The 26,452-nt window shown below is 55.9% G+C and overlaps 2 protein-coding genes across 2 annotated transcripts; both read left to right on the forward strand.

Moving 5' to 3' along the window:
• Positions 1-4,667: 4,667 nt before the first annotated feature.
• Positions 4,668-20,386, forward strand: CERS1 (ceramide synthase 1). The gene is made up of 7 exons (XM_077842119.1): positions 4,668-4,889; positions 14,704-14,863; positions 15,350-15,530; positions 15,934-16,095; positions 16,922-17,069; positions 18,117-18,262; positions 18,959-20,386. The coding sequence occupies exons 1-7, from the start codon at positions 4,668-4,670 to the stop codon at positions 18,999-19,001; spliced, it is 1,062 nt and encodes a 353-aa protein (XP_077698245.1). The 3' UTR covers positions 19,002-20,386.
• Positions 20,387-22,483: 2,097 nt separating this feature from the next.
• GDF1 (growth differentiation factor 1) lies at positions 22,484-26,444 on the forward strand. Its single transcript, XM_077805483.1, has 3 exons — positions 22,484-22,760; positions 24,420-24,507; positions 24,662-26,444. Exons 1-3 carry the CDS (start codon positions 22,484-22,486, stop codon positions 25,656-25,658), a joined length of 1,362 nt encoding a protein of 453 aa, XP_077661609.1. The 3' UTR covers positions 25,659-26,444.
• Positions 26,445-26,452: the final 8 nt, after the last annotated feature.

Consider the following 26,452-nt stretch of genomic DNA (forward strand, 5'->3'; position numbering starts at 1 on the left):
TTCTGCTTTCTATGCTGGAGTTATCTATACGGTGAACATTTCTACTGGATAAAGTGGGAACATTACCTCTTCCTTTCATTGCTGAGCCTCTTAACAGCTACTTTGGGGACATGGGTGGATCCTGAGTTACCACCTTTCAAGGCTGACCCATGAGGCTTTCCAAGAGCATGATGCTGAGCATCTGCTTCTCCCATGGAGTCCAGCACCACTGCCAGCTGCTGCATCTCCCTAAAAGACCCTTTGGAGATAAGACACACAGCTTTCCCTGCCTCCAGGATGTCTGGGGATGCTACAGGTAGGAGGGAAGGGAAGATTCCCCAGAATAAAAGTAGTCACACCCAAAGTACTCTGATTGCAGAGGGGCCAGCCTGGATCTTAAGGTAGTAAAATGTAGTGAGCTCATGACATGGGGACGGGGAAACGTTACATCTTACCGCAACAAAGTCCATATCACAGTATGTGTAAACTCCTTGGGTGATCCTCTGTGCACGTGAGGGCACGCTTGCCCATATTTCATTAAAAGCTAAAGAACTGATCAGCCTGACACACTGTACAGCAAACATGATGTGACCCCGAAAGATTGTACATCTCTGCAACCTAGAGTGCAACTTACGCAGCATGTAATATTACTGCAGAGGTTGCATTATGATGTAATGAACGGTCTGTTGCATCAAAGGTGCAAGGGGCAGAGGTCAGCATGGGGTCCTTAGCTGGGACTTTTCCAATGTTTAACTATGTCTGGAGTCTTCTGTTTGCTTCCTGTGTGCAGGCAATACTACGCTGCAAATCTTTCTGGCTGGCATCTCCTTTGTGCCCACCTCAGTTGTGATTGCTCTGAAAGGGCTCATTGTCCCTTTCCTGGGCCTGTTTAGCAAGCAGCTATTTTCAATGGACAGTTATTCATGGTCCAATCTTGAAAGAATGTTCTCTTTGTGGAGCCGTCTGCGGCAGATGTGAAAGGGGCTTGTGTTTTCGGTGCAGCCGTTACCCACTTGATGGGCCATGATAAATTGACTTAAAAATTTGAACAATAAAAAACAAGTGGCAGAGGGGAAGCCAGTACTGTCAGTATAAGATTAGGGGAATGTGCTGTCTGTCGGGCCTAGCTAGCAGGATAAATTTGTTTTATCACTGGTGAGTTCCCTGGATTTTCTGTAGCTGATCTGAGGGACACAAGTGTAAAATCTGAGCCATTTCAAAGCAGTGACTTCAAATGGCATCATGCTGATCAATATTTCTTCTTTTTCCCTATCAAACCCACCCAGGTTTACAGTTCAACAGGTGAATTTTCCAGGTACAAAGTCCCATGGGTTCTTTCTGCTTCTTGCTTCAACCCCAGTAGTAAGGATCCTGCAACTGGAACTTGGTGTTTGGCTCGATGCATGAGGCACAACAAAACCCCGTTTGCCTTCCTGTTGCTGAAGTTTAATAATACCGGGCCCTTCTTGAGCGCCTTTTGTTTGAGGTGGTTCTTGTACGTTAGAAACGCAAAAGAATTAAGCCTCCTAGCATTGCTGTGCGTTCAGAGGAACCGTTAGTTTACAGGTGGCCTGGGAAAGTTGAGGCAGAGGGATGATGACTAACCTAAGGACCCAGGAGTCACAGGCAGAGCTAGGGCTCAACTGAGTTCCTGTCCATCCAGTGTTTTATTTTAAACACAAGCCCGGCCTGGTTAACAAAGCTGTGGCTTTGCAATTGTCATAAAGCCAGCGGAACTGACTTCAAGGCCCAGGGAGCTGGTCTGTGGCTGAGAAGGGGCCATTTGCAGACGAAGTGCTGACTCAACCCGTAATGGAAGTACATCGTAGAGTTTGATCTCACTCTGAGACGTACTGTCACATGCCGTAACCTGTGAAATCAGCTGCATGTGCGGAAACTGACTGTAAAGCTGTGTGCCGTTTGCCGTGTGTAAGGGCGCAGGATTGAGCCCTTAATGCCCTGAAGGAGGGTGGGTGCATATTCAGTGGAATGGCTGCTGTATCCACAGCGGCTGTGTAGAGGAGCAGCAGCAAACATGGCGTCTGTTAATCAGATACAGATTGCAGTCTAGCAAAGTGCTCTGTGCTCTCACTCGAATGTTGTCGTCGTGTTGGATAATGGGGAGCAGCAGGTGCTGATCTGACTGCTCAACAGCTGGCTGTTACCTGAGAGAGGTGTGTGAGGGCAGCCTGGCCACCAGGATCCCAGGGCCTGGGAGCCACTTCTGTTTGGGACCAAGTTCGGAGCTTCCATGGATGCAAAGGCAGAGCACTCATTTCATGGAGAGGAGGAGAGCCTCTCATGTCAGGAGACGGCCCCATTGACTGGCCATCTGGGGTTTTATGGGGTGGGAGCAAGTAAACGAGTGAAGAATCGGGGAGTGGGGGTTAAGGGTTCTACCTTCATATTGTTCCTAGCGGAGCACAGAAACATCTATCTCGAGTGGTTATTTGATGACTACAGATGTTGGTTTTTAGTTTTAAACATGCACGAGAGACTCGTGTCACTTTCCAGTCTTGTATGTAAACTCCTACCTTGGCAGCTGGCTGGAGTGCTAAGCTGACTTGTTTTAATGGCTTTGAAATGGTGTGTTTAGCAAAGGCTTTGTCATCTTGGAAGCCAGATACATTTAAAGCAGGAGGAAGTTATGTTTGCTGTTCTTCAAAGGCGTTGGCTATTCGGGACTCCACTATGACTTGTACCTTGTGCTAGACACTTCAGCTGTGCTGTATTTCTTGAGCTTTCCAGGAGATGTGTGGAAGGCAGAGTAAACCAACCTCATTTCTCTGTGCTAAGCTGTCTACTTGGCTGTTATACCTCATGCTAATATGCATCTTCCTTCTGCTCAGAGTATCTTCTTAGCGAGATCTTCTGTGGATAGAGGAAAGCTCAGGGGAAGTCTTCCTGTTGTGTGTATTGATTCACAAAGTATTAAATAGTTAATATTTTATCAAGGACTCTGCTCTCATCATCATTTCAGTAGTCTGTGTCCATGGAAAGCTAAGGGTAATTTCTGGCCTTCATTCCCATGCTGTGAGCGTGCCAAGGAAGAGAGCCGCTCTTGCTATTGCTTTATCATTAATCATCTCGTTTTGATACTCTGATACTGATCTTTGTTTCTGCTTCTTGCTGTTCCCCTAGACATCACCTCTGGTCTCAGCTGGCTAAGGAAGCTGTAACTCCAGGCTATTGTCATGGTTAATGCAGCGACAGCGTAATTGCATTCTGTTTGACCTTTTAGTATTCTCCTGTAATTTCAGTTAAAGTGGATAACTTTTGGATGGGCTCTTTTCAAAAACTGCTGCCCTAGACTCCAGAGGTAGCTACAGCTGTGGTGGATGAAGTGACCCCTCTTTAAACAGGGTGTATCAAGCTCTGAGATCTCTGGGTGCAAGCTGACGTAATAAGTAAATGTCACTCGTTATTCCTCCTCCGTTAGCAATCTGGGCTAAACATGTGCTGAAGGGAAAAACTGAAATCTGTCAACATGAAACCACTATGGGCTGGTCTATATTGAAAAATAGGACAATCCAGCTACATCCCTTGGTGCTATGAAAAATCCACACCCCCGAGCCACATAGCTAAGATGATCTGGCCTTGCTGGAGACAGGGCTAGGTCAATGGAAGAATTTGTTGACATAGCCTCCTGCCTCCTGTGGGAGGTGGATGAACCACAGTGCTGGGAGAGCTCCTCCTGTCCCAATAATATTTAGCTGAGTAGGGAGCATTTGGGTGAAGGATACTCTAGAGCAGTGGTTCTCAACCTTTCCAGACAACGGTACCTTTTTCAGGAGTCTGATCTCTCTTGCATACCCCAAGTTATGCACTTAAAAACTACCTGCTTACAAAATCGGACCTAAAAATACACATGTCACAGCATACTGTTCCCAAAAAATTGCTTACTTCTCCTTCCAGCTGTATGAAATTTTAGTTCATACTGAAGAAAGAACAGGAGGACTTGTGGCACCTTAGAAACGCTCAAATTTATTTGAGCATGAGCTTTCCTGAGCTCCAGCTCCCTTCATGGGCTGCATCCTGTGCTGACTTTGCTAGTGCTCCGTAGCCCGTTGTAAAACTAGGCAAAGAGCTGGGGGAGTTGATGCACCCCCCGGAAGTCCTCTGTGTACAGCCCTACCCCTGCTTGAGAACCACTGCTGGCGGGGATAAAGCTGGCTTCTAGGCAACAGGGTAGATTACAGACTCTGGACCAATTCAGCAAAAATGACTGGTGGTTGCTGTGGCCCAGTTGAAAAAGGGGGCTGATTTTTGCCCCCTGCGTGAGAGCAAAAGGTTCAGGAAAGCTGCGCCCGGGAGCCAAGGAGCCCCCCGCTTTCTCTGGGCAGCTGGGCAGGTCCATTCTGGGATGCTTTTCCCTCTTGGGCCCTAGGGGCTGGGGAATTTCCCCTCAACTCGCGACAACCGGGCTGCTGGGGGGCTCGGTGCTGCCCTCGCCTCGCCTCGCCCCTCCCGGCCCCACCTCTCCCCGGGCGCGCTCCAGGGTCGCGGCGGGCTGGGGGTGGCGCATCCCCGGGTCCCGCGCGCGCTGCTGCCCCCTATCTTCAGCCGCCGCCCGGAGCCTGCGCGCTGCGGGCAGCAGCTGGCCGCCGAGCGGGCTGCGGCGCGGAGGCTCGCCGCTGCCGGAGCCATGGGCCGGGGGCGATCGCGCCGCCTGTGACCCGGGGGCCGGGATGCCGCGGCCCGAGCCCATGCCCGGCTACGGGCAGCTGCTGCAGCGCGGCTACCAGAGCCTGGCGGGGGCGGTGCGGAGCTGCACGGACTGCGGCTGGGAGCTCTCCCGGCGGACCTGGGCCGAGAACGCGTCCCTCGCCTGGAGCGAGACCCTGCTCTGCCTGCTCTGTGCCATCGGCTGGACCTTGCTGCGCAGGGCCGCCTCCGGCTGCCTCTTTCGGGTCAGTCCCCGCCCGGCGGGCTGCGCTGCACGGGGAGGGGGCGAGGGGCTGCGCTGCACGGGGGAGCTGTGCGTTGTATCTTGCTACTCACCCCCCCGGGGGGAAGTAATGAGATTTACGTCTTGCAAAGGGAGGGAGGGCGTGGGGGCCGGGCGGGCTGCGGGGCCTGCCTGTCACTAACCTGTCTGCTAAATGGCTCCCCCCACCCCGTAGCCCAAGGCTTAGTAGCCGCAATACGGGCTGACCTAGTTCAAGGGCTGGGCTGCTGGTCAGGCTCGAACTGGCTGATCAAGTGGCCGCCCAGGAAGGGAGAGGACGGGGACCGCCCCCCTGTGCAGAAGGGTCGCTCTGTTTGTGCTTATTGCACTGAAGAAATGTCATGAGATGGAAGCTGCCCCGTCTCCCCAAGGTGTGGGCCCTAGCCCAGGCGAACAGCCCCTGGCTGCCGGGTGTGTGTCAGAGGCTTTTGCTGGGCCAGGGGCGTTGACCCGACCCTTGCTGAGACTCTCAAGGCAAAAGAGATGGAAGATGCTGCGTCCTGGGTCAGGTGGCAAGCCGGAGCCCTCAGAGGCACAAACCGGCGCTGATGGTGACGAGACAGTTTCCAGGGGCTGGGGGGCGTTGGCAGGGGGGGTCCTACCTGGAGACGTCTCCGCCCCGCTCTGCTTCAGCGTGGCTTGGCTCCCCCTGGGGAACTTGCTGTCTCCAGAGGCGATTTGCTGTGGGGTCAGGCAGGCTGCAGGGAGCAGCACTGTATTAATAACCATGGTCCATCCTCAGCCCAGTAACTGCTCTGGGCTCCTGTCCCCCCACCTCGCCATCGCACAGGGAGGCCTTCCTGACCGAGCCATTCGCTTGTGTCCTTGCTTGCTCTGTGTTGAGTCACAGAGTGAAGCTCGCCCTGGTGCCAAGACCTAGCACAAGGCCCAAAGTGCTCAAAATAAGGGTGAGGTAGGACTTCAGTAGCCTTGTGCTGCCTTTTTGTCCCTCTTCTCCCTGCTGCCCCGTTTGCCCGGAGCTAGGGTTGCCAGGTTTGGTTGGACGTATCCCTGGAGGTTTCATCACACCACATAAGCTTTAATGGAAGATTCGTCTTTAATTCCTGGGGGCTCCAGGACAATCCTGGCGGGTTGGCAACGGTACACGCAGCACCTGGCTATCTCTGGATACCCCAGTGGCTAGGGGACTGGCTGGGAGACAGGACTCCTGGAGTTTAATCCCAACATGGTCACACAGTGTGATCTTGAGCAAGTCACTGAGCAACTGTCGTTGTGCCTCAGTTTCCCCTCTGTAAACTGAGTGCCCCCTCCCCTTTGTAAAGTGCTTCGGGATCTGAGGGTGAAAAGTGCAGTAGGAGTGCTGTGCATTGTTGCTTAGCTGGTGCTCCATGGGTAATTGGCAGCTCGTGCTGACGATGGGGTGCCATCCCTTGGTCCCGCTTGTTGTCACCGAAGCATGAGAAGGGATGAGCAGAGAGCCAGTTCTCGTGGCTACCTCGGGATCGTGCTGCTTTGCCTTGAAATACTGCCACAGAGTTTGATGTGAGGCTGAGATGGGAAACGGAGCCGTGGGAGGGTCAGTTTCCCATCGGTGGGCAGGAGGGGGAGGAAACGGCTTTATAAAAACATCCAAAGCCTGTGTGTGGTTCACGTGCTGGAGATTTAAGGGGGAAATTGGAGGGGCTGGCTCTTCCCGAAGAGCGTTGCCATTTTTAACGAGAGTTGGGCTGCATCTTGTGGCATCTATCTGAGCTGGAGGCTGTTCAGAGGAGGGGTCGTTCAACAGTAGGTGAGTTGAGGCTTTCTCCTCCTTCGTCACTCTCAGGACTCTTCCATCTGCTGCTTGCCTTTGGGAGTAAACTCCTTCTATGCAGTCACTCCCCAGTGTAGAACCCAAGTGCAGTTGTTCCTCTTTGCCGGTTGTGTTTGTCTCTGGCAATTAATCCTTTAACGTTCTCTCAGAGACTGAAAGGCTCATCCCTGTGAAATCAATTAATTCTTTGTGTCCCAAGAATGCCGCCTTACTGAGCATTAATCATTATATGTCATAGATCTCGGCACTTGGCCTGTAACTGCTATGCACCTAAAGAGGAAGTCACTTTCTTAGCAGGAGGACTTGAAGATTGTGGCTTAAAATGCATCTTCATTTAGCTCTGGCTGTGACAGATAGCTCTGAAAAAAGCTGCGTAAAGAAACACACCTCTTCCTGTTACATGCATCACCTGGAGCACCCATTGTTTTCACTGGGGGTTTAGAGTGTGCAAGGAGTGCAGAATCTAGGTTCCCAATGTCTTTAGAGGGCTCTGGTAACATAGCATTTATTTGCAGGCCATGCCCTTGCTCCGTAATATATCAGAGAGATTGACTGGAAGAGAGGTAAAGTGGGTGGAAGGGGGAGGGACAGCGAGTGGGCTGTGGAGGATGGGGACTAGCATGGACTTTAGCTGTTGCAATTGTCAGATTTGTATCTGTATTGTCCATGTGGATTTTCCAAAGTGATCCTTGAAATGAAGATAATTATTTTGCCCGTTGCCCTCTTGGTATCCACACTGCAATATCCAGCTAGGAAGGTGGGATCGTTTCTGCCCAGGAAAGAGGTGAACTCAGTCAGCTGAGCTCTGGGAACCAGCACATGTCAAACCAATCTAACATCCTTCTTTGACAGGGTGTCAAACCTGGGGCTAGGGAAGAAGCAGTAGATGTGATCTATCTCGACTTTAGTACGGCTTTTGATACCATCTCACACGACCTTCTCAAAGCAAACTAGGAAAATATAGCCTAGACAAACTTCTTGTAGGTGCATGCACGACCGGTTGGAAAACTGTGCTCAGAGAGTAGCTATCTCTGGCTCACAGTCAAACTGGAAGGGCACATCAAGTGGGGTCCCCTAGGGATCTGTCCTGGGTCTGGTTCTGTCCATAAATGATTTGGATAACGGCACAGAGAGCACACTGATAAGTTTGTGGATGAAAGCAAGCTGTGAAGGGTTGCAAGGGCTGGATTAGAATTAAAAATGATCTGGACAACTGGAGAAATGGGCTGAAATAGAGTGAAATTCAATAAGAACAAATGGAAGGTACTACACTTAGGAAGGAACAATCAGTTTCACAAATACAAACTGGGAAATAACTGTCTAAGGTGGAGTACTGCCGAAAAGGATCTGGGAATTATAGTGGATCACAAGCTAAATATGAGTCAACAATGTAATATTGTTGCAAAAAAGCAAACATTGTTCTGAGATGTATTACCAGAAATGTTGAAGGCAAGACACAAGAAGTAATTCTTCTGTTCTACTCAGCACTGATAAGGCCTCAGTGGGAGTATTGTGTCCAGTTCCGGACACCAAGCTTCAGGAAAAATGTGAACAAATTAGAGAAAGTCCAGAGAGCAACAAAAATGATTAAAGGGCTAGAAAGATTGAAAAAATTGGGTTTGTTCAGTCTGGAGAAGGGAAGGTTGAGAGGCGACAGAACAGTCTGCAAGTATGTAAAAAGTTAAGAGGAGGGTGATAAATTGTCCTCAATAACCTCTGAGGACAGGACAAGAAGCAATGGCCTTAAATTGCAGCAAGAAAGGTTTAGGTTGGACATTAGGAGACACTTCCTGTCAGGGTGGTTAAACACTGGAACAAATGAGCTCGGGAGGTTGTGGAATCTCCATCATTAAACAACACCTGTCAGGGATGGTCTAGATAACACTTAGTTCTGCCTCAGTGTTGGACTGGACTAGAGGACCTCTCGAGAGCCCTTCTAGCCTGACATTCCTATGAGCGATCAGTTCGGGCGGGGTCCAGGGGTCAGTTTTCTCGGCCTGCGGGGCGCCCATGAGAAAGCGGGAGAGGAAATGTTTCTTGTCTGGTGTGGCGTTTCTGTAGCCTTCTGCCTCTTCTCTAGGAAATGGAAGGAATCTTCATCCTCCGTTAGTGTCAGTGGCAGGGCCTGGCTGCTGAGTGTCTCCTGGATGTCTCTGACCACAAGCAGGGCTAGTGAGATGACGAGGCCAGGCCAGGCCAGGCCTAGGCCTCCTCTCTGCCCCCTCTCTCCCCACCCCATACAGTCTCTTTGGTGGCCCTCAAGCAAGCCCTCCTGAGGGAGCAGCTGCTGCCAAAGGCCTGGAGGAGCTGGAGGAGTTGAGCAAAGCATCAGCCTATGCCGCACTAAGTGACATTAATTTAATAGCCCAACGGGAAGCCAGGGCTGTGCCCGTCATGCGGTTCTCTGTACCCAGCATAGGGCAAGGGTGTCCTGCCTTGATGAGGGCACTTGACACGGTGCCTGGTAGCCCATCAGGCCTGTACTAGATGCTCCTCTTGCAAGCAGGCCCAGGGGCTGTGCACGGATGTAAACGAGGGCAGAACAGGGCTACTGTTGGCTTTGTGGCCAGTCGTGCATCGGGGGCTGGTACCAGGGTGACATAGAAAGAAGGAGCTCTCGAGTGGTCCTTTTATTTTTTTTTTTTTTAATTAAAAAAAAAAACCACTGGTGAAGGTGGAAAACTAGCTGCTGTGAGCTAAAATCCAGGGAACATCCTGTGAGAGAACTGACCCAGGCTAAAAGCAGGCAGTATTTGGGGCACATTACCAGAGAAGGAGCGTGAGAAATCCCAGTCTGGAGAGAAAGCTTGAAGATGGGATTGAGAGACTCTCGTATTCTGGTGCTAAAACCAGAGCAGATCCTAGATAGACCCGTGGAAAGGGTGGACCCGCACGCTCTCCTTCTGTTCCCGCTCTCTTTCAGGGGGGCATGGAGCTGCTGTCTCTCAGATGAGATATAAAACCTAGGTTCCAACCACTTAGGGCTGTTAAAGGCCCCTTGGTATTTTCCACAAGAATTAGAAGTATTGACCCCTGGGTCCTGGCCAACGTGAATACCTGACCCTGCCTCGCCCATTGCACCTTGTGAAGTTTGTCAGATATTCTCCGTTGCACGTCCGAAACTGCTGTCTGGCATTTCTGTGCAGCTGCTACACGCCTTCCACCTCGTGGCCCAGATGCGGCTGGTTGATCCCCGGGTGGTTCTAAATTTGCAGAGCGCTACATCGTGCATTGCAGTGAAAGGTGCAAACAGAAAAAAGGCTTCCATGCAACTTACACAATGTGGCTGGCGAGCCTGAAAGCCTCCCTTGGTGCCGTGAATGGATGGTGGCCACCTAGGCTGGGATGCAGCATTCGCTTCTTCAGGCTCCTCGCTCTGCTGGCTTTTCTAGTGAAGTGCTTTGTGCCTCAAAGAGCCAGATTCTCCCCAGGCCCCAAAACATTCACGGGAGTGAGTTCTCAGTCCTGCTTTCCTCCTGAGGTTGCAGGGCCACTCACAGCAAACCAGCAGGCCGACCCTCCAGCAGTAGTTGCCTTGGGAGCCATGAGCAGCCTGGAGTGCTTCCTTCCTGCAGTGCCCATGAGTGTGAACTGCTCCTCGGCCCTCTCGGGGTGAAGAGAGCAGCTCTCCTGTGCCCGGACAGTGGTGCCCTCTCGCTCGTGTGCCGTAGCCGCCATGCGCAGGCCTGTGAAGCCACGAGGAGAAAGCCACAATGGGCCGTTTCTTGTGGAAGAGAATGAAGCCATTTTCCTTGGGTTCCAGGGCGGGGGCTGGGTTTCACGTGCTGTGTCAGCGTTCAGGCAGGAGCTGAGCCGTGCTGCTTGGGAGGCTAATCGGCCCCCACAGGGTGGAGGAGGGAGCTGTGCCTGGCCTCCCGAGGCTGCCCGCTCCAAAGGCTGTTCTCTTCTGTGTGCAGACGCGTGAGCGAAGGGGAAATGGCTTTTAATGATTTGTGGGAACTGTCATGATATTTCTCACTGTGTTTTCGAAAGCCTTCACAGCACCCCGAGGAGGCAGGTGAATGGTATCTCTGTTTTCCAAGTGGGGAAACTGAGGCACAGAGCAGTTCAGTGACTTGCCTAAGTCCATAGATAGTGTTGGTGTCAAGAGCCGGATGAGACCGTTGGGGGGCCTCAGGCCTGTGCTCAGACCACACCCCTCCCTAGATTGTTTAGCGAACGCCTTAGATAGCGGGGCAGCTGGTTCAACGGGTATTCTCTTCAGGCTTTGGGGACCCATTTCTCTGGGTAAAAGGGGGGTGCAGTCGTGTTTCATTTTCCTTCCGCTGACCCTGTGAGACCTGCACCAGATGCGTAGCGAGGAAACCACTCCAGTGTGCCCCAGAATTCCAATCGTCGTCCTGTGGCATGTTCCCCACAATCCTAGAAGAGAGTATCCTGGGGACCAGTGGAGCTTGGGGGATGCCCAGGCAGGGGCGTTGTAGCTTGGGATTAAGGGGCAGCAGCAGGGCATGGGGGAGGCCCAGGTCTGTAAGCAATAAGGGTGCTGTGGTAGGGCTGTGTGTGGGAGCCAAAGCCCTGGCCGCCAATGGAAACCTGTTACTCTGGTATCTTCTACCGTGGGGAAAGCAAAATCCATTGAAAGCTGCCAGTTCCCAGGACCTGAGGGCACTGGGTGCCAGGCACTCCCTTTCATTCCTCTGGAGACCTCTTTGGGCTCAGGAAAGACACAGCACAGCTGGGACTTGACTAGTCTCTGGGCTCGGTAGTATGATTCTCCTTCATTAGCAAGCCTCGATTCATAACGCATCGCTGAACATTGGTCGCAGGGCTGGGGAGACTCGGGGGCTGCCTCTTTCTAAGTTTCTTCCATGGCAGATTTGAAAGGACCCTGTCAAATCCCATCCCTCTAGCACTGGAGACGATTACAAGAGAGAGAGAGGGATATTTTTAATTTCCTTTTCACCCTGGAAGTTTCTGAGGCCTCAGTGAAGTCTTGATCCATTTCATGTTTCTGTTTGTTTTCACTTTCTGGTTCCCAAGGTTGGAGTATGGAGTAAGATGTGTTCCTGGAGCCGGCACTGGGGGGAATGCTGCAGAAGACCGTTTATATCCCCCCGCCCCACCCCTATTTTCAGTTTGGGGATGTGGGGGAGCAGTGAGGAGGTTCCCAAGCCAAAATCTTGCATCCAGCTTTACAGCACTGGCCCTTTAAATGCAGCCACATTACATCACTCACCAGAACCTGGGGCTCTTTCAGCCAGAGCCCGCAATGCATTGTTCCTGCTGCAGCACCCGTTGCTCAGCAACATGGGCATCGCTCTGTCATTGCTATGGCAACAGCAGCGGGCTGATGGCAGAGAGGGTGCCCCCCACCCCCGCATGCGCCCCACCCCAGAATGAAGAGAAGAAATTGGTGACTGCCTGGCGTGGCAGTGGGAGCCAGACTCCTGCTTCATCATTCATGGGCTGGTTGGCTGCGTGCAGGACCTGCTGATGCACATCTGGGTGGGTGGCCTCAGCATGCCCGTCTAGGCTGTGGGCAGCCAGAGCCGGGGCTGCCCCAGCAACCAGCATCCCCTGGTGTATTATTCAGAGGCAGTAATTTTACCCCTCCTTCTCCTGGCCTCCTCCAGCACTTCTGCGTAGGGTCTGGACTCTGTGCAGCTCTCCGTGTTCTGCTGTGTCCCACCCTCATTCTGCTACGCATCTCACCCCAAAGCCAGCTGCTGCCTGCGATTTCACAGAGGGCTCTGTCTAGAGACAGCATGGGCAGGTCTCGGTCTGGGGTGCTCAGTTCAGGGTCAGAGTTCGCCATGCAAAAAAGCGTGGGAGTCTTCACTGGAAACAGAAGGGAGAGGAACAACGTCTGTAGGGGGCTTGCCCCTGCTCTGGAGGGTGGATTTCCTCCTTGGCTGTAGGTGGCGATTCCACCGTACCCTCCCTGATGTGGCGACAGCCTCTTCCTTCTGAGATCCCAGAGCCAGTTCTCTCTCTGCCTACTTCCCCGGCTCCATAGTGTCTGAACGCCTCAGCCTTTGATGGGTTTGTCTGCAGTCCCCCTGGGAGGTAGGACAGTGCCACTGTCCAGTTGTACCAATAGGGGAAACAGAGGCAAAGAGAGACAAGGGAGGCAGCCCAAGTCTCCTGCACCTCTGCCATGATGATCAGTGGGCCAGCCAAAGGAAGGAACTAGGCTCTCAGGTTCTCTGCCCAGTCCCTGCTCCATTAGCACATGGGGCCTGCTCGCGAGCTGAGCTGTCTCCAAATGGGGCTTATTTGAGCTCCCTTCTGGACTGCATTTTATGGAGCCACAAATAATTCCTGGCTTCCAGGGGTTGGGACTCCCTGCCTGTGCATTCTTCACCCTCCCTTAGTGCAGCCGCTCCCCTGCTGCAGTGTGGTGCTTTGAGTGGGGCAGCCCTGCCCTGCATGCAGGATCTGGGGGTGGGCAGGGGCTGATGGAGGCACAGACGGAATGGCTGGGGGCGGGGGGGGGGAGCTGCGGGATCTTGCCAGTTTCAGGGCATTCTCTGGACTTGGGTGTTGTAAAGCTGGTGCTTCCACCCCGGGAGCAACTGGTGCTGTGAACTCGTCAGCCTTCCGCGTTTGGAAGGGAGCCTTTTGCATGCATCTCTCTCCCCTGTCATGCGCAGAGAGGGGCAAGCGGCTGGGCCAGCCACCTCCACTGAACAGCTGGGGTCTTAATATAACCAAGGAGCCAAGCCACCAGCTCTGGAAATTGCTGCTCCGGGGAAGGGTATGGTTACTTGGCAGGCATTTTATTTCCCTCGGGAGCTCACCCGGTGTTTCTCCGCAGCACGCTCTGCTCAGCATGGGCCTTGGTGCATTATCCATTTGTTGGGGAGTAACCGAGCCAGACGCCCACTAGCTGTCCGCTCCCCCAGCACGCACTACCCCAGACACGCCCTTGCTCCCACTTCTCGCAGGAGTGATGGTGTCTGCGACTCCAGGATCTTCCGTTTGGCCCAAGCCCCTATCAGATGTGAAGGTTCTTTTGCACACGCTGGCAGCCCATTCACAGGGCACTCAGGTCACCTTACAGCCTCACCCCCTGGGTTTCTTAGTGCAGACAGGACTCTGGATTTATTAATTTTGAATTCCCTCCCTGGTTGCAGAAGGCTGACTGGGGCCAGCCCTGCTCCTCAGGGAGTGACCCTGATGGGCATATGGAGGCTGCGTGCCTTTGGCTTTTGCTTTCTCCACTGCACAGCTCCTGCTGTGGCCAAGTCTGAGCCGGATGGAAACCTGAGCTTTCTTTTCTCCCACTCTGGCTGCCTGCTGGGGCTCCCTTCCCACCCTCCCTCACCCTCCTGGAGCAGTGGAAGGAGCCTGAAAAGTTTGGGCAGGTTAAGTCAGGTTCTGGTCCCTGTTTTCACTCCTTTCTGGTGGAGAGCAGGGGGCTGGAAAGATTCTTTACGAATGTTCTTCCCGCCTGTTTGTTGCCAGAGAAGTTCCAGGACCGTGAAGTCTGGTTTTTCCTGGTGTGGTGGAGAGTCCTGTCAGTGTCCCACCGTCACTGAGGCTACAGGGGGCATGGATATTGCACAAAGACGTCCTTTCGCCCACATGTTCATTAGGCATCTGAGTTAACGAAACCACAGTATTTGGGGCAGTCAAGCGGAAACTCCCGTCTCCATCCCGTGGTTGTGTCCCTCTCCTGTGAGCTGTGTCACTTGTTCCCACAGTGCACGGGGGGAATCCCAAACTCCTGAGCTCAGCGACACCGGGCATCTCAGGCTCTGTCCTGTGCCTTGTGTTTGGGGGGCATGAAGCTGAGCCAAGGAGCTGGCCTCAAGGACTTTTTGCTGAGTTATAAACATGGCACCCCAGCCCCTGGACCTGAGTAGCCCCCTTGTGCCCTGGGTGTGGGGACCTCTGGAGCCAGGTCTGTGTGTGCAGAGGACTGGGGGGAGCTGCAGTGAATCTCCCAGAGCTGCATCCTTGCTATGAGGCACAGTCCGCGGGTGCTGCTCTCCTCCTCCCTGAGCCCTGCATCTTGTCCCCTCTCTCCCGGCAGCCGTTCGGGGAGTGGTGTAACCTGCAGCCAAAAGATGCTGCCAAGATGCCCGAGAGCGCCTGGAAGCTGCTGTTCTACACGCTGTCCTGGTCATACAGCGCCTACCTGCTCTTCTTCACTGAGTACCCCTTCTTCCACGACCCGCCCTCCGTCTTTTATGGTACATAAGCGCCACGGAGAAGAAGCTCAGATGCTAATGCCCAGAAGGCAGGGATGGTGTCCCTGGCCTCAGTTTGCCAGAAGCTGGGAATGGGCGACAGGGGATGGGTCACTTGATGATTCCCTGTTCTGTTCATTCCCTCTGGGGCACCTGGCACTGGCCACTGTCAGAAGACAGGACACTGGGCTAGATGGACCTTTGGTCTGACCCAGGCTGGCCGTTCTTATGTTCTTGACGGATCAGCATCTCCAATGGTCAAACAAAGGAGCCGATGTCGAGGGCAAATCCGTAGATTAAGCTCCCCAAATCACTTTCCTTGTGATGCCAATGACTTGTGAGCTCAGGAACTGTCCATGAGCGTGCACTGGCCTAGCCCGTGGGACCCTGCTCCCCTGGGCAGTGCTCCAGCGCTCTGAGCATGCTGGACTGGCTGTGGGGGCAGGTGTCCGTGCAGGGCTCACGCAGGGATCTCCGTGCTGCTCCTAGGTTGGGAGAAGGGTATGGATGTACCCACCGACATTGGCATCGCCTACTTGCTGCAGGGCAGCTTCTATGGACACTCCATCTATGCCACTGTGTACATGGACTCCTGGCGCAGGGACTCCATAGTCATGCTCATCCACCACGTGGTGACACTGATGCTCATCGTCTTCTCCTACACGTTCAGGTGAGCACCCCCCGGCCCTGTCCGGCCGCATCCCACTGCCCTCTGCATGCAGCGCGCTCGCATCTGTGCTGGGCAGCCGCTGGGCAGCCGCTGGGCAATGCAACAGCCGCTCCACACCCGGCTACGGCTCACCCTGCCCCTGGGCTCCCTGAGAGGGACTCGGAGCTTGTCCCTTGCTCTGAGCTGCCCCACAGTGCTCCAATTGGCCCCAATGCAACCCCCCAGCTCTAATATGGTCCACCCAGTGCCAGGCCATCCAGCACTGTCGCTCTGCATTTCATGGAGCCTGCAGCTCCGATACACTCTGGCCCTGGCATAGGCGCACCGCCTACCCCTGACCTGATCTGCACGGCCCTGCTCACAAACACACAACGCACGCACGCACGGTCCCTTCTCCCTGCAGGTTCCACAACGTGGGGATTCTCGTGCTCTTCCTGCACGACATCAGCGACGTGCAGCTGGAGTTCACCAAGCTCAACGTCTACTTCAAGCACCGGGGTGGGATCTATCACCGGCTCAACGACGTCATCTCCGACCTCGGCTGCCTCACCTTCAGCATCAGCTGGTGAGCCCCTGCCCCTGCCCCGCTCCAGCCCCCATCCCCGCCCCTCCCTGGTGCCACCTTGTCATTCCCAGTGGCCCGGGTGTTTAGGTTCGCCTGGGGGACGTGGCCATGCTGTGAGCTGGCTGGGCTGGGGGGTCCCTCCTGCGGCCGTGGAGATGATGGTGATCTCACACACAGAACATGGCCACACCAGGGCAGGCGGAAGGAGGAGCTGGCTCCAGGCCCCTTCACAATCCGGCTCTGGCAGCGAGAGTGGCTCAGTGTCAAGGAGGGGAAGGGAGGGAGACGGGGTCCTGCTCCCATCACAGCCCCTCTTGGGCCAAGGCAGGGACAGGGGGACAGCCAGCCAGCAGGAAAACCTTGGTTGGAAGCCAGGGACCAGCGGCTGGTTCAAGTGCTTCATCCCAGTACTTGCCTCTTTTCTCCCTCTGTCCCCTGGCACTGCCATGCGGGGGGCAGGAGGGCAGGGACACACTGTCCGGACATAGACCCGAGGTGTGTGGAGGGGCAGAGGTGCCATTGATGGGCTTGTAGCAGCAGCTTGCGGACCTTCCCCTCTGTCCCAGGACAGTCTCTTTACTGCGTCACCCCACTTAGCAGCCACCCTCAGGGTCTGAGACGCGCCTGCCGGCCACAGGTGGAAAGCCCCTCAGTGACTTCGTGAAAATCCAGCCCTCCTGCCAGGAGACAGCCAGATATGGGGCAAGGGGCTAGATCATGTTGCCTGGAAGTGTGTGGGGGGGATGCTCATCCCTGGGCCCCTCTCTGGGGGGCTCCCCTCAATGCCACTCAACCCACCCCCCACCCTCTGTGTCTGTCCTGGCAGGTTCTGGTTCCGCCTCTACTGGTTCCCCCTCAAAGTCCTCTACGCCACCTGCCACACCAGCCTGCAGTCTGTGCCCAACATCCCCTTCTACTTCTTCTTCAACGCCCTGCTCTTCGCCCTCACCCTCATGAACGTCTATTGGTTCCTGGTGAGTAGGGGCGGCTCAGGGCCCCCACACAGCCCCTGCTGCTGGGGGGGCCGAGCTGGAGCCCCTGGGGGCACGTGTGGTTGGGGGGGAAGGGGAGGGATGGAAGCACAAGGTAATGCAACCCCCTCCCCCCCCCCAGCCTCCTCCCTGCTGGAATTCCCACCGCCTGGAGGGAGCATGAGCACTAACAGCCGCCGTGGGGCGTTTCCTGGGGCTCCAGACCCTGATGGGAAGAGCTGGAGATGGACGGGGGAGAGAGAGGCTGTCAGTGCGGGGAAGGGGGAGTGAGAGCCGGGGCAGGGACTGCTGTCTCCCAAAGGGGTCCCATCAGCCAGGCTTCCCCAGAGCCCGCAAGGCAGAGCTGGGGCTGGCGTGGGGGGAATCAGAACTAAGGCCTGGGCAGGAGGCTGTGCTCCTCCATCCGGTCCTTACTGCATGGCTGCTGCCTGCTTCCCTCCAGCCTCCCTGTGGGCCGAGGGTCCCACAGCTCCTCCCAGCCCTTGGGGAACTGGGGACGGGGCTGGGGCAAATCTTGGAGTCTTGTGCTGGGCAAATCGATTCGGGGGTGGGGCTGCAGCTGGGGCATGATGGGTAATTTGTACTCAGAGCACTCTTCAACCCAGCTCAATTGGTTTGGAGCTGTGCCCCCCTCCCCCCCCCGCACACCTATTATCTTGTGCATGTGGGTGTGTGTGGGGGCGGTGTCCATTGATCCTGGCCCCAGTCTCAGCGGTGGATCTCCAGCATGGGGGTGGGAGGCGGTGTCTTTCTGGGCTCCCTTCATCTGCTGCTGGAATCTCCCACTATGTCCCCCAGGATCCCGCTCCCTCTGCTCCCCCCTCCAGGCACCGGGCTCCCAGCCTGGCATGCTCATTCCAGGAGCCCACTAGCCCAGGGAGTCGCTGCTTTCAGACCGGCCTCCCGGGACAAGCGGGGCGGCCCCCAGGGCAGAAGTTAGCTCCAGTTAGTGGGTGAGTGTGTTGGGTGGGGGGGCTGAGTAGGGACCGTGGCCAGTGGGGTCATTGCCTGGTTCCTGTCCCTCCCCAGTACATCGTCCTGTTCGTGGCCAAAGTGCTGACAGGGCAGATGCAGGAGGTGAACGACGTGCGTGAGTACGACCTGGAGGAGAGCGAGAAAACCACAGGGCCCCGGAAAGTGGGCGAACTCCAGCTGCCCAAATCCTGGAAAGAAGGGTGAGCAGGGGGCAGGCCCAGCGCCCCCCAGTGGGGAGAGGGGGCAGGGACACAGCAGCGAAGGAGGCTGGGAATGTTGCGGGTGGGTGAGGGAAATGTTCACTATGGATAAACCCCCATCAGGTCCCGGAGTCCTGGGAACAACAGGGCCTGTAAGACAAGACACTTCTCCACGTGCTGGGGGTCAGTGATGGGGCTGCAGGGGGGTGAGTCTGTGCCAGGTGAGAGCACAGGGGCTGGATCCCTGGCTACAGGCCATAAACTGGTTGCTGGTGGGGTCAGGAAGGAATCATCTGTCTGCCTGTCTGTCTATCTGGCCATCCCTCTGTCCCTTCCCATACACCTCTATCCATCCCTCCCTCCCACCAGTCGCTCAGGCCTGGCCCCGCTGCATTGTAGCGGGGTTCCCCTTGCACCTGGCGTTGGTGGAATGGGCTGAGGGTCTTGTCCAGCCTGGCAGGAGGTGGCATGCCAGACATGATGGGCTGATGTGCTGGCCCCCCACCTCATTCCTTGGGTCACACTCAAACCTGCGGCGTGCTCCCATCACATAGGATCGAGGCTGGGTCTACGTGGAACGGAGGGACATGTGGGTCTGAGCTGCGGGGTGACCCCAGGGAGGGGGCAAGTGATGGCCAGGAGGAGGGGCTGGTCCAAATACGGGGGCGTCATTTTCTGCGGTGGTCTCTTTCGCAGGAAACACCTGAAGAACGGGCTGATAAAGGACAAACGGTTATAAGGGAACCGCTGTTGACTGGGCAGCCTCTGGGGACCGACCCGGGGCCCTCCACAAACCCAGTGAAGGAGAGAGCCCTGTGGAGAAGGCGTGCAAGACCCCAACCCCTCTCAACCTCTGCCTGGAGCTGGGGAGCAGCTGGCAGCTGACGGAAACAGTCCACTCCTCTCGGCTCGGCTCTGGCCAGGCTCCAGTTGATCCTGATGTGGTTTCTGGAGCCAGTTTGCACTGGGCACCCTGCAGGCTGTTGGACGGGTCGGCTGAGATGGGGGGTGGTTTTCCTAGCAAGGTCCAGGTCAGATATGGAACTTGCTTTCGGTTACCTGGGATCTCCCATGCCACCCCCACCCCTTCTCCATCCTCCCTCTCTGTGATTTCCCCAGACCTGGCAAGTTGTGGGATCCCAGGCAGCTCTTGTCTCTGGAGCACTGACTGACGCCGTGGAGCGGGTGAGGGGCTCGAAGCAGGGAGGCAAACGCCCGTGCCCCTTCGGCACCAGTGTCCCAACTGTTTGTAGCTTGCAAACAGGGAATGGCGACATACCGTTAGGGAGACGTGTTGTGCTGCTTTGAGCCCTGCTGTAAGTGCATCCGGGGGTTACCCCACAGAGCAACCCAAGCCCCTGCCTGGAACCCACCCGTGCCAGAGCCTGGAGGATTCTCCCAGGAGGTGCAGCGGCAGCAGCCTCCTGAGGCTGATCAGACAGGCCTGCTGTCCGGCCCGCTACTCCTTTAACCCCTTAGGAGGCCAGTGCCTGGGTTCGGAGAGATAAGGGACAGCTGCTCCCTCTAGGGTCTCCTGCCTTGATGAATCCTCTGGCCTGAGAAACCTTCTCTGGCTAAAACAAAGGACTCACTGAAGCCCTGAGTGATGCGGTTTTCCAGGCCGTGCCAGTTCTGAGCTTTGCATCCTGCAGGCTGGGCTGCGCTGCGTGCGTTTCCGCTCAGTGGGAAAGAAACCCTGTGGAATTTTGCACACATCCCTCCCCCTGGATCTGGACTCATCCCATCGCAATACTACGGCAGTGTCGGCCCTGTGCCCGCTGCCTGCTCCTCTCTGAGGGACCTAACTCCAAGCCAGGGGGACAATAGGACACTGAAGGGATTGCAGCTGGCCTGCCAAGGGTTAATCCAAACTGGCAGGGGGTGAGAGGCTGCTTGTTTTTCCTGTCCCTTGCTTAGATGCAAACCCCAGATATTATGCTACATAAGCCACAAAGAGACTCCCTGGAAAGCATCTGAGACTGGGAGGTAACATAAAAACATGACCCAGGTTGTTAGAAATCCCCCAGTTCTGGCTGGGTCTGCCAGTCTCCCCCCAGCCAGCCGAACTAGACAGGACAGGAAATTAAACATCCCACCCACTGTGCTTCTGTTCCCTGACTTTCAGACTAGGTTTTGCATGGGGTTCAATGGGGAAACAAATACTGTAGGGCCTGATCCTGCTCTCATTCCTTGTGGTGTAAATCAGGAGTGACTCCACAGACATCAGGGGACTGCAGATGGTGTCTAACCAGCAGGAGTGTTAAATTTGGTAACTTGTAGTTCAAGCAGGGCCTGTGCTTTAAAAGCAGCTGGCTGCTCTAGGGCCCGTTAGCAGCTGCAGCTGTGCGAGCAGGCAGGTTCAGCGAGGAGAGGCAGGGTTGAATACTGACGCGTGGCCGACCCAAATGCTGGGGCAGGCCTGGGCGTCGTGCGGCCGTTGCTGCAGGGTTCTCTGGCAGGTTTCCTAGGGATCAGTGTCCTGCTCTGGACAGATGAGTTGAAGAGTCAGGACAGAGCCAGCTGCAGCAGGACCACTTGTGTGCTGGTTAACTGGCCCGACTCTCTTGGGGATTGAAGGGCCAGTCCACCCTGGCCCTGCACCGTGCATGGGCAGTTACACCTGTGCAAGAGTGGCTGCTGGATCAGAACCGTCCCCTTGCCACCAGCATGCCCACTTTGCACAGGGGTGATCGCGGGACCGGGCAGGGCAGGGCCAGGATGGGACGTTGAGTCTGCAGCCAGCTTAAATGTTTAGTCTGGTTAAACAATAGACCCACTGATGCAGATGCAGCCAAAGCTCAGCCCAGGAACTGCAGCCCCCAGCTTGCAACGCTCTATTCCTGAGGGGCCAGGCCTGGGCTCGGTGGGATGCAGCAAGCGATGGGCTGCTCCCTGCATTGTAGCTGGAAATGGCAGCTGGATGGCTTATTTTCCTTTTATAATTTAATTCCCGCACTCCACTGATTAGCTCCAGTCACAGGGTGCTCCAGGGCCTGGCCAGGGCAGGGCTGGCACGGGATGAGCAGGCTTTGTTGTAGATACCGGGTATGTCTTTCGCTCGGCAGGGAACCAGTTGACAAGGTTGGTGTGGAAGTTAACAGCCCATCAGGTTGGATGGCAGGGCTGGGGGAGCGACAGACAGTCAAGAGGTGCCATGGGTGGGGGATGGGGATGTGGGACCCTGATCACTGCAGAATTGTGGATCTCAAGGGAGGAAACTTCACACATGGCCGTCTCCTTCCCCAAGGCACCAAGCCGACACCCAGACAGGCTGGGTGCCTTACAAGTGTGGCAGGAGAATGGCTTCATTCCTGTCTCCAGGGAGGGTTTGATGGTGGGCAATGCAGGGAGGAGATGGGGTGGGGGGCTTTGTGTGCTGATGCCCAGGAAAGGCCAGTCTGGAAGCCCCCAGTGCAGGCTACGTGGGACAGCACAACCCGCCTGCCCTGGTTTAGTGGTGATGCCAGAGCACAGCTCTGGCCTAGCTAGGGTCTGGCCATTGCCCTGTGAGCACCTGGCCAGCTGGCTCCTATGCAGCCCCCTCCCACTCTCCATCCGCCTGCCACATGCAGCGGCCACGGTCCCCCCATCTCTCTCCTGCTGTGGGCTGCTGTCTTCTCAGTGGGGTGCACTGGAAAGGCCCAGGGATGCTCGGTGGGCTACAGCCAGCATAAGGCCTCGAGGTGGCTTCACGCTGCAGCCGGAGATGCAAAAACCCTCCATCGCCCCCCCCCCCCACACGCCCTCCCCCAGCCATGGGGCAGCTGAGCCAGCATCAGGGCAGCCCTGTCCTGCACTCAGCTGCTTTCCTGGGGGTGACTGTGTGGGGGTGGCCCGGGCAGGGCTAGGTCAGTTCTGCCCGCTCAAGGGCAGCACATCCCGTGCATGGCCCAGCCGGGCAGGGGTGAAGCCAAGGGCAGGTGGTGCCAGGCAGCCCCCCAAGTTTAGCAGAAGACGGCGGCTGTGCAAGGCAAAGCCACCGCCCCTCGGGCTCCAGAGGGTTAATGGGCTCCCTGGCCTGGGGGCTTGTTCTCACTCCCCTGCCCAATCCAGGGATGCCTCGCTGTAATTGAGCCCTCGCCAGATCAAAGGCTCCAGTCGCGCAATCAACACCCCCCTCTTGCCTGGTGGCTGCAGACGCCCTCGGGAGAGCCGGGCTCCGGCACTGCGCTTTGTCTGCCCGGCTCGGCTCGGCTCGGCCCGGCCCGGCCCGGCCCAGCCATGGGGCCGGCCCCTGCCAAGGCCCGGTTTGCAGCTGGCCTCCTCTGGGCGCTGCTGGGCGCGGCGCTGGGGAGCCGGCTGGAGCTCCCGCTTTTGAAATCCCTGGGCCTGAGCGCCAAGCCGACCCCCAGGGCCCCGGCCCCGGTGCCCGCCGTGCTGTGGCGGATCTTCCAGCGCCGAGCGCTGCCTTCCCCCGGGGACACGGCGCCCGGCCGCGCCTGCAGGGTGGAGGAATTTAATGTCCCGGGGAACATCATCCGTGTCTTCGCTGACCAAGGTACAGAGCCTCCGGGATGCTGGTGCCTGCCCGGCAAACCTCGGGGTTTGGGGGCCAGCCCGTCTGGGGTTTCTTCCTGCTTCCTCACCCCCGGCTGCGGGCGCCTTGCCCCGTCGGGGACCCTTTGCGTCAGGCCGAGTGGTGTTCGCTGGGGAGAGGCAGAGGGGGCCAGTGGTCGGAGCAAAAGATTGGGCCCTGGGACTCCTGGGGTCGAGTATCAGCGCTGCGCCTGACTCGCTCTGCAAGCTCAGGCAGGTCGCTGCTCTGTGCCTCAGTTTCCCCAGCCATAACGTGGCAAATAATCTCTCCAGGGTGAGAGGAGTAGGAATGTTTGTGAGACACGTTGGGATCCTGCAGGACAGTGCTAGGGCGACCAGATAGCAAGTGTGAAAAATCGGGACGGGGGTAGGGGGTAATAGGCCTCTATAAGAAAAAGCCCCAAATATCGGGACTGTCCCTATAAAATCGGGACATCTGGTCACCCTAGCTGTGGCTGAGTTGTTGTTGTACCTCCACCCTTGCCCGCTTCCTCTCACATCCTGGGAGGGACTTTTTCTATGACTGGCGCTTATCTAAAGAAACCACCAGGACAGAAGACGCTGGGGATGTGATTTCAGTGCTCTGTAGTGCACGTCCCCGGAGCACTGTCCTGGCCCTGTCTGATACCCACCCTTCAGTTCTGTAATACTCCTAAACGGAAGGGCCTTCATTTCCCATAAGCATCAGGCCTGCACAGATTTTAAAGGAACTGGGGGCAGTGGGGCTGGAGTTACGGTTCCTTAGCTGGGTGCGATTAATGCAGCTGCTGCATCTCCAGTGGCTTCACTCAGGTTTGCATTCTTGTCTTCCAGTTAGGGCAGAGAATGCAGAAAAGATTGAGCAACCAGTGCGCTGGGGACTGGCACACCACCAAGGCCTGACTGCTTCTCTCTTTGAGCCTGTGGCACTGGCTGCAGGCCTGGCTCCCACCCCGTCGTTTGATCCTTGTACCTTAGCTGGACTTGCAGCATCTCCTGCTGTTTGAGCCCGGGGCCTCTCCGGGCCCTTCCCCGTTGTTTGCTAGACCTTAGGATGAGGCCCCACTAAACTCGCTTCTTTAGTGATCTGTTGTTTCCAGGTGAAATCAGGGTCTGAGTCCAAAGGGCCCAGCAGACCGGTCCTGTTCTAGCAGTTCTTGGTACAGCAGCACCAAAATGAGCAGTACTTTCTGCACTCCGTGCTGTGAAGGAGGCAGGTGTTACCCTTCTCTTACAGATGGGGAAGCTGGTCTAGTCACTCTCCTAGGATCAAACAGCGAGCGGCAGAGAACCCACAAGTGCTGACTCCCAGTTCTATTCTTCAGCCACAAATTCAAACTACTCAGCCCCAAAGCTTAGGCAGACCTTTGCCTCTGGTGCTGGCTCTGGCTTGTTACTCTTGTGCAGTCTGCCACTTTCTCTTAGCCAAGCGGCTTTCACCCAGCAGCAGGGACTCGTGGATAATTATTGCCATGGGGAACCTCTGCTGTGGTGAAGCTTCCAGATGATGCCAGGGTAGTGGGAGCCTCGCGCCCCAGCAGTGACTGGCTGAGGGGGCAGCTGTATCTTTAAAATACTGCCCTGAACCAGGGCCCAGCGTGTGAGCGAACTCTCTGGGTTGCCTGTATCCTCTGGGGGGCAGAGAAGCACGCCCCTCAGCTCCCCACCCGCAGCATGGAGTGGGATCGCATCCTCCCTCCTCGCACCGATCAGAGGGTGGGAGTGAATCTGTCAGACTCGTTCTGTTCCTCAGGAGAGCCCTGACTTTGCACTGGGAGAGTCGCAGAGCAGAGCTGAGTGTGGACACGGACAGCGTGCGGCCTCCAGGCGCAGGCTGAGCCAGGAGTGTAGTTGATGGTCAAGGCGGGTATTGGGGAAGTGAAGTTTGCCCACTTCTCATCTGGGGAATGAGGAGTTCAGGTCAGGTCAGGTTTATCCACTTCCTTTTTGGCTGCTTTGCTACTGCTCTGAATCTCACCGTGTGTGTGGGGAGGCCCCTCCTGCTCAAAGAACGAACGCCACCTCCTCTGTTTTCCTTCCCTCAGGCCACTTCATTCACAGTGGGGAGCCCAAGACTTTCCTGTGTCTGGAGAAACGTCTGTACTTTAATTTCTCTGTGTTGGAGGAGGGGGAGCAACTGACAATGGCTCAGCTGGAAATCAACTTCAGCCACAACTCCTATCACACTTCCAGTGGCAGGCAGGTCTTTGAGCTGCGGCTGTACCAAGCCCTGCAGATGTCTCTGCGGGGAATGTCCTCCCACATGTACAACCACAAGCTGCTGGTGGCGCAATCCTTCGCGCAGCTGCACAAGTCCCTCCTCTTCAACCTGACCGAAGTGGCAAAGGGCTGGAGAACCCCCAGCAAGAACCTGGGCTTGATCCTGGAGATCTCGGTGGGCAGCAGGGACAGCGCCTTGGCCTTGCCGCCCCGAAGGCTGCAGAACCTCTGTGCCAGCATCGACTCCTTCCTTGACACCTCGCTGTTGGTGGTGTCCCTCAATCAGAAGCAGTGCCAGGCCTCCAGGAAGAGGCGAAGCTCCTATTATACCCCGGTCACTCCAAGCAACCTCTGCAAGCCAAGGCGGCTCTACATCAGCTTCAGCGACGTGGGCTGGGAGAACTGGATCATCGCGCCGCAGGGATACATGGCCAACTATTGCCTCGGGGAGTGCCCCTTCCCACTGACGGCAGAACTCAACAGCACCAACCACGCCATCCTCCAAACCATGGTGCACTCCCTTGACCCAGAAGGAACCCCCCAGCCCTGCTGCGTCCCAGTGAGGCTGTCCCCCATCTCCATCCTGTATTATGACAACCATGATAACGTGGTGCTGAGACACTATGAGGACATGGTGGTTGATGAGTGTGGCTGCAGATAATGGAGCTGCTGATTGAGATGTGAATAGGGAATCGAATGGGTCTCAGAGAACGGTCAACGGCTGGAGTAACTGGGATTTTTGGTTGATGTAATAGGTCAAAACGTATTAAATCTCCTTCATGTGGGTGGGTAGGGACCCTCCCTTCCATCCCTTGGTGCAGTTAATGGCGGAACTACCCCTTTGATGCATAGTGGCAAAATGCAACCTCAAAGGGGAAGCTCTTGACTTCTGGCATCAAGAGGATAATGCAGTTTGGGATTCTAATGTAAGGCTGATTGGCTGGAGGCATCAGGCTTCCGAACTCCCACCTGCTGGTGGTTTCATCCACCTGGAGCCTTGCTGGGAACCTGGTGAAATCTAATGGTGATAGTCTGAGCCTCCCCACCTCCCTCCTCATGCTGCCCCAGTGCTGAGCAGAGGATGGTGGCACCAGCTTGTTAGTCCCTGTACTCCTCTCCCTGTGCCGCCTTCCTCGGTTCTGACCTGGAGGCACTGGTGTATGGCTGGAGCTGGTGCCCGTGACACTGAAGAATGAGATCTGCTGGCTCTTCAGTGCCCCATAGGCCCCGCACCCTTAGCTTGCCCACGCTGGTAGAAACAGCAGCACCGTCCACCATTGCTCTAAGGAGCAGCTCAGCTGGAGCCTCAGCTTCTTGAGCTAAGTGGCGTGAGTTTAGCATGGATTTATTTTTCCAGAACAGGAAGACAATTTGGCTAAATTCTGCCTTCTTTCCAGTGAGTGAAGAAACGACCAGGTCTTTCTCCTCCACTGGGCTGCACTACAACTAAAACAT

Source organism: Eretmochelys imbricata, chromosome 25 (assembly GCF_965152235.1).
Source record: "Eretmochelys imbricata isolate rEreImb1 chromosome 25, rEreImb1.hap1, whole genome shotgun sequence".
NCBI lineage: Eukaryota > Metazoa > Chordata > Testudines > Cheloniidae > Eretmochelys > Eretmochelys imbricata.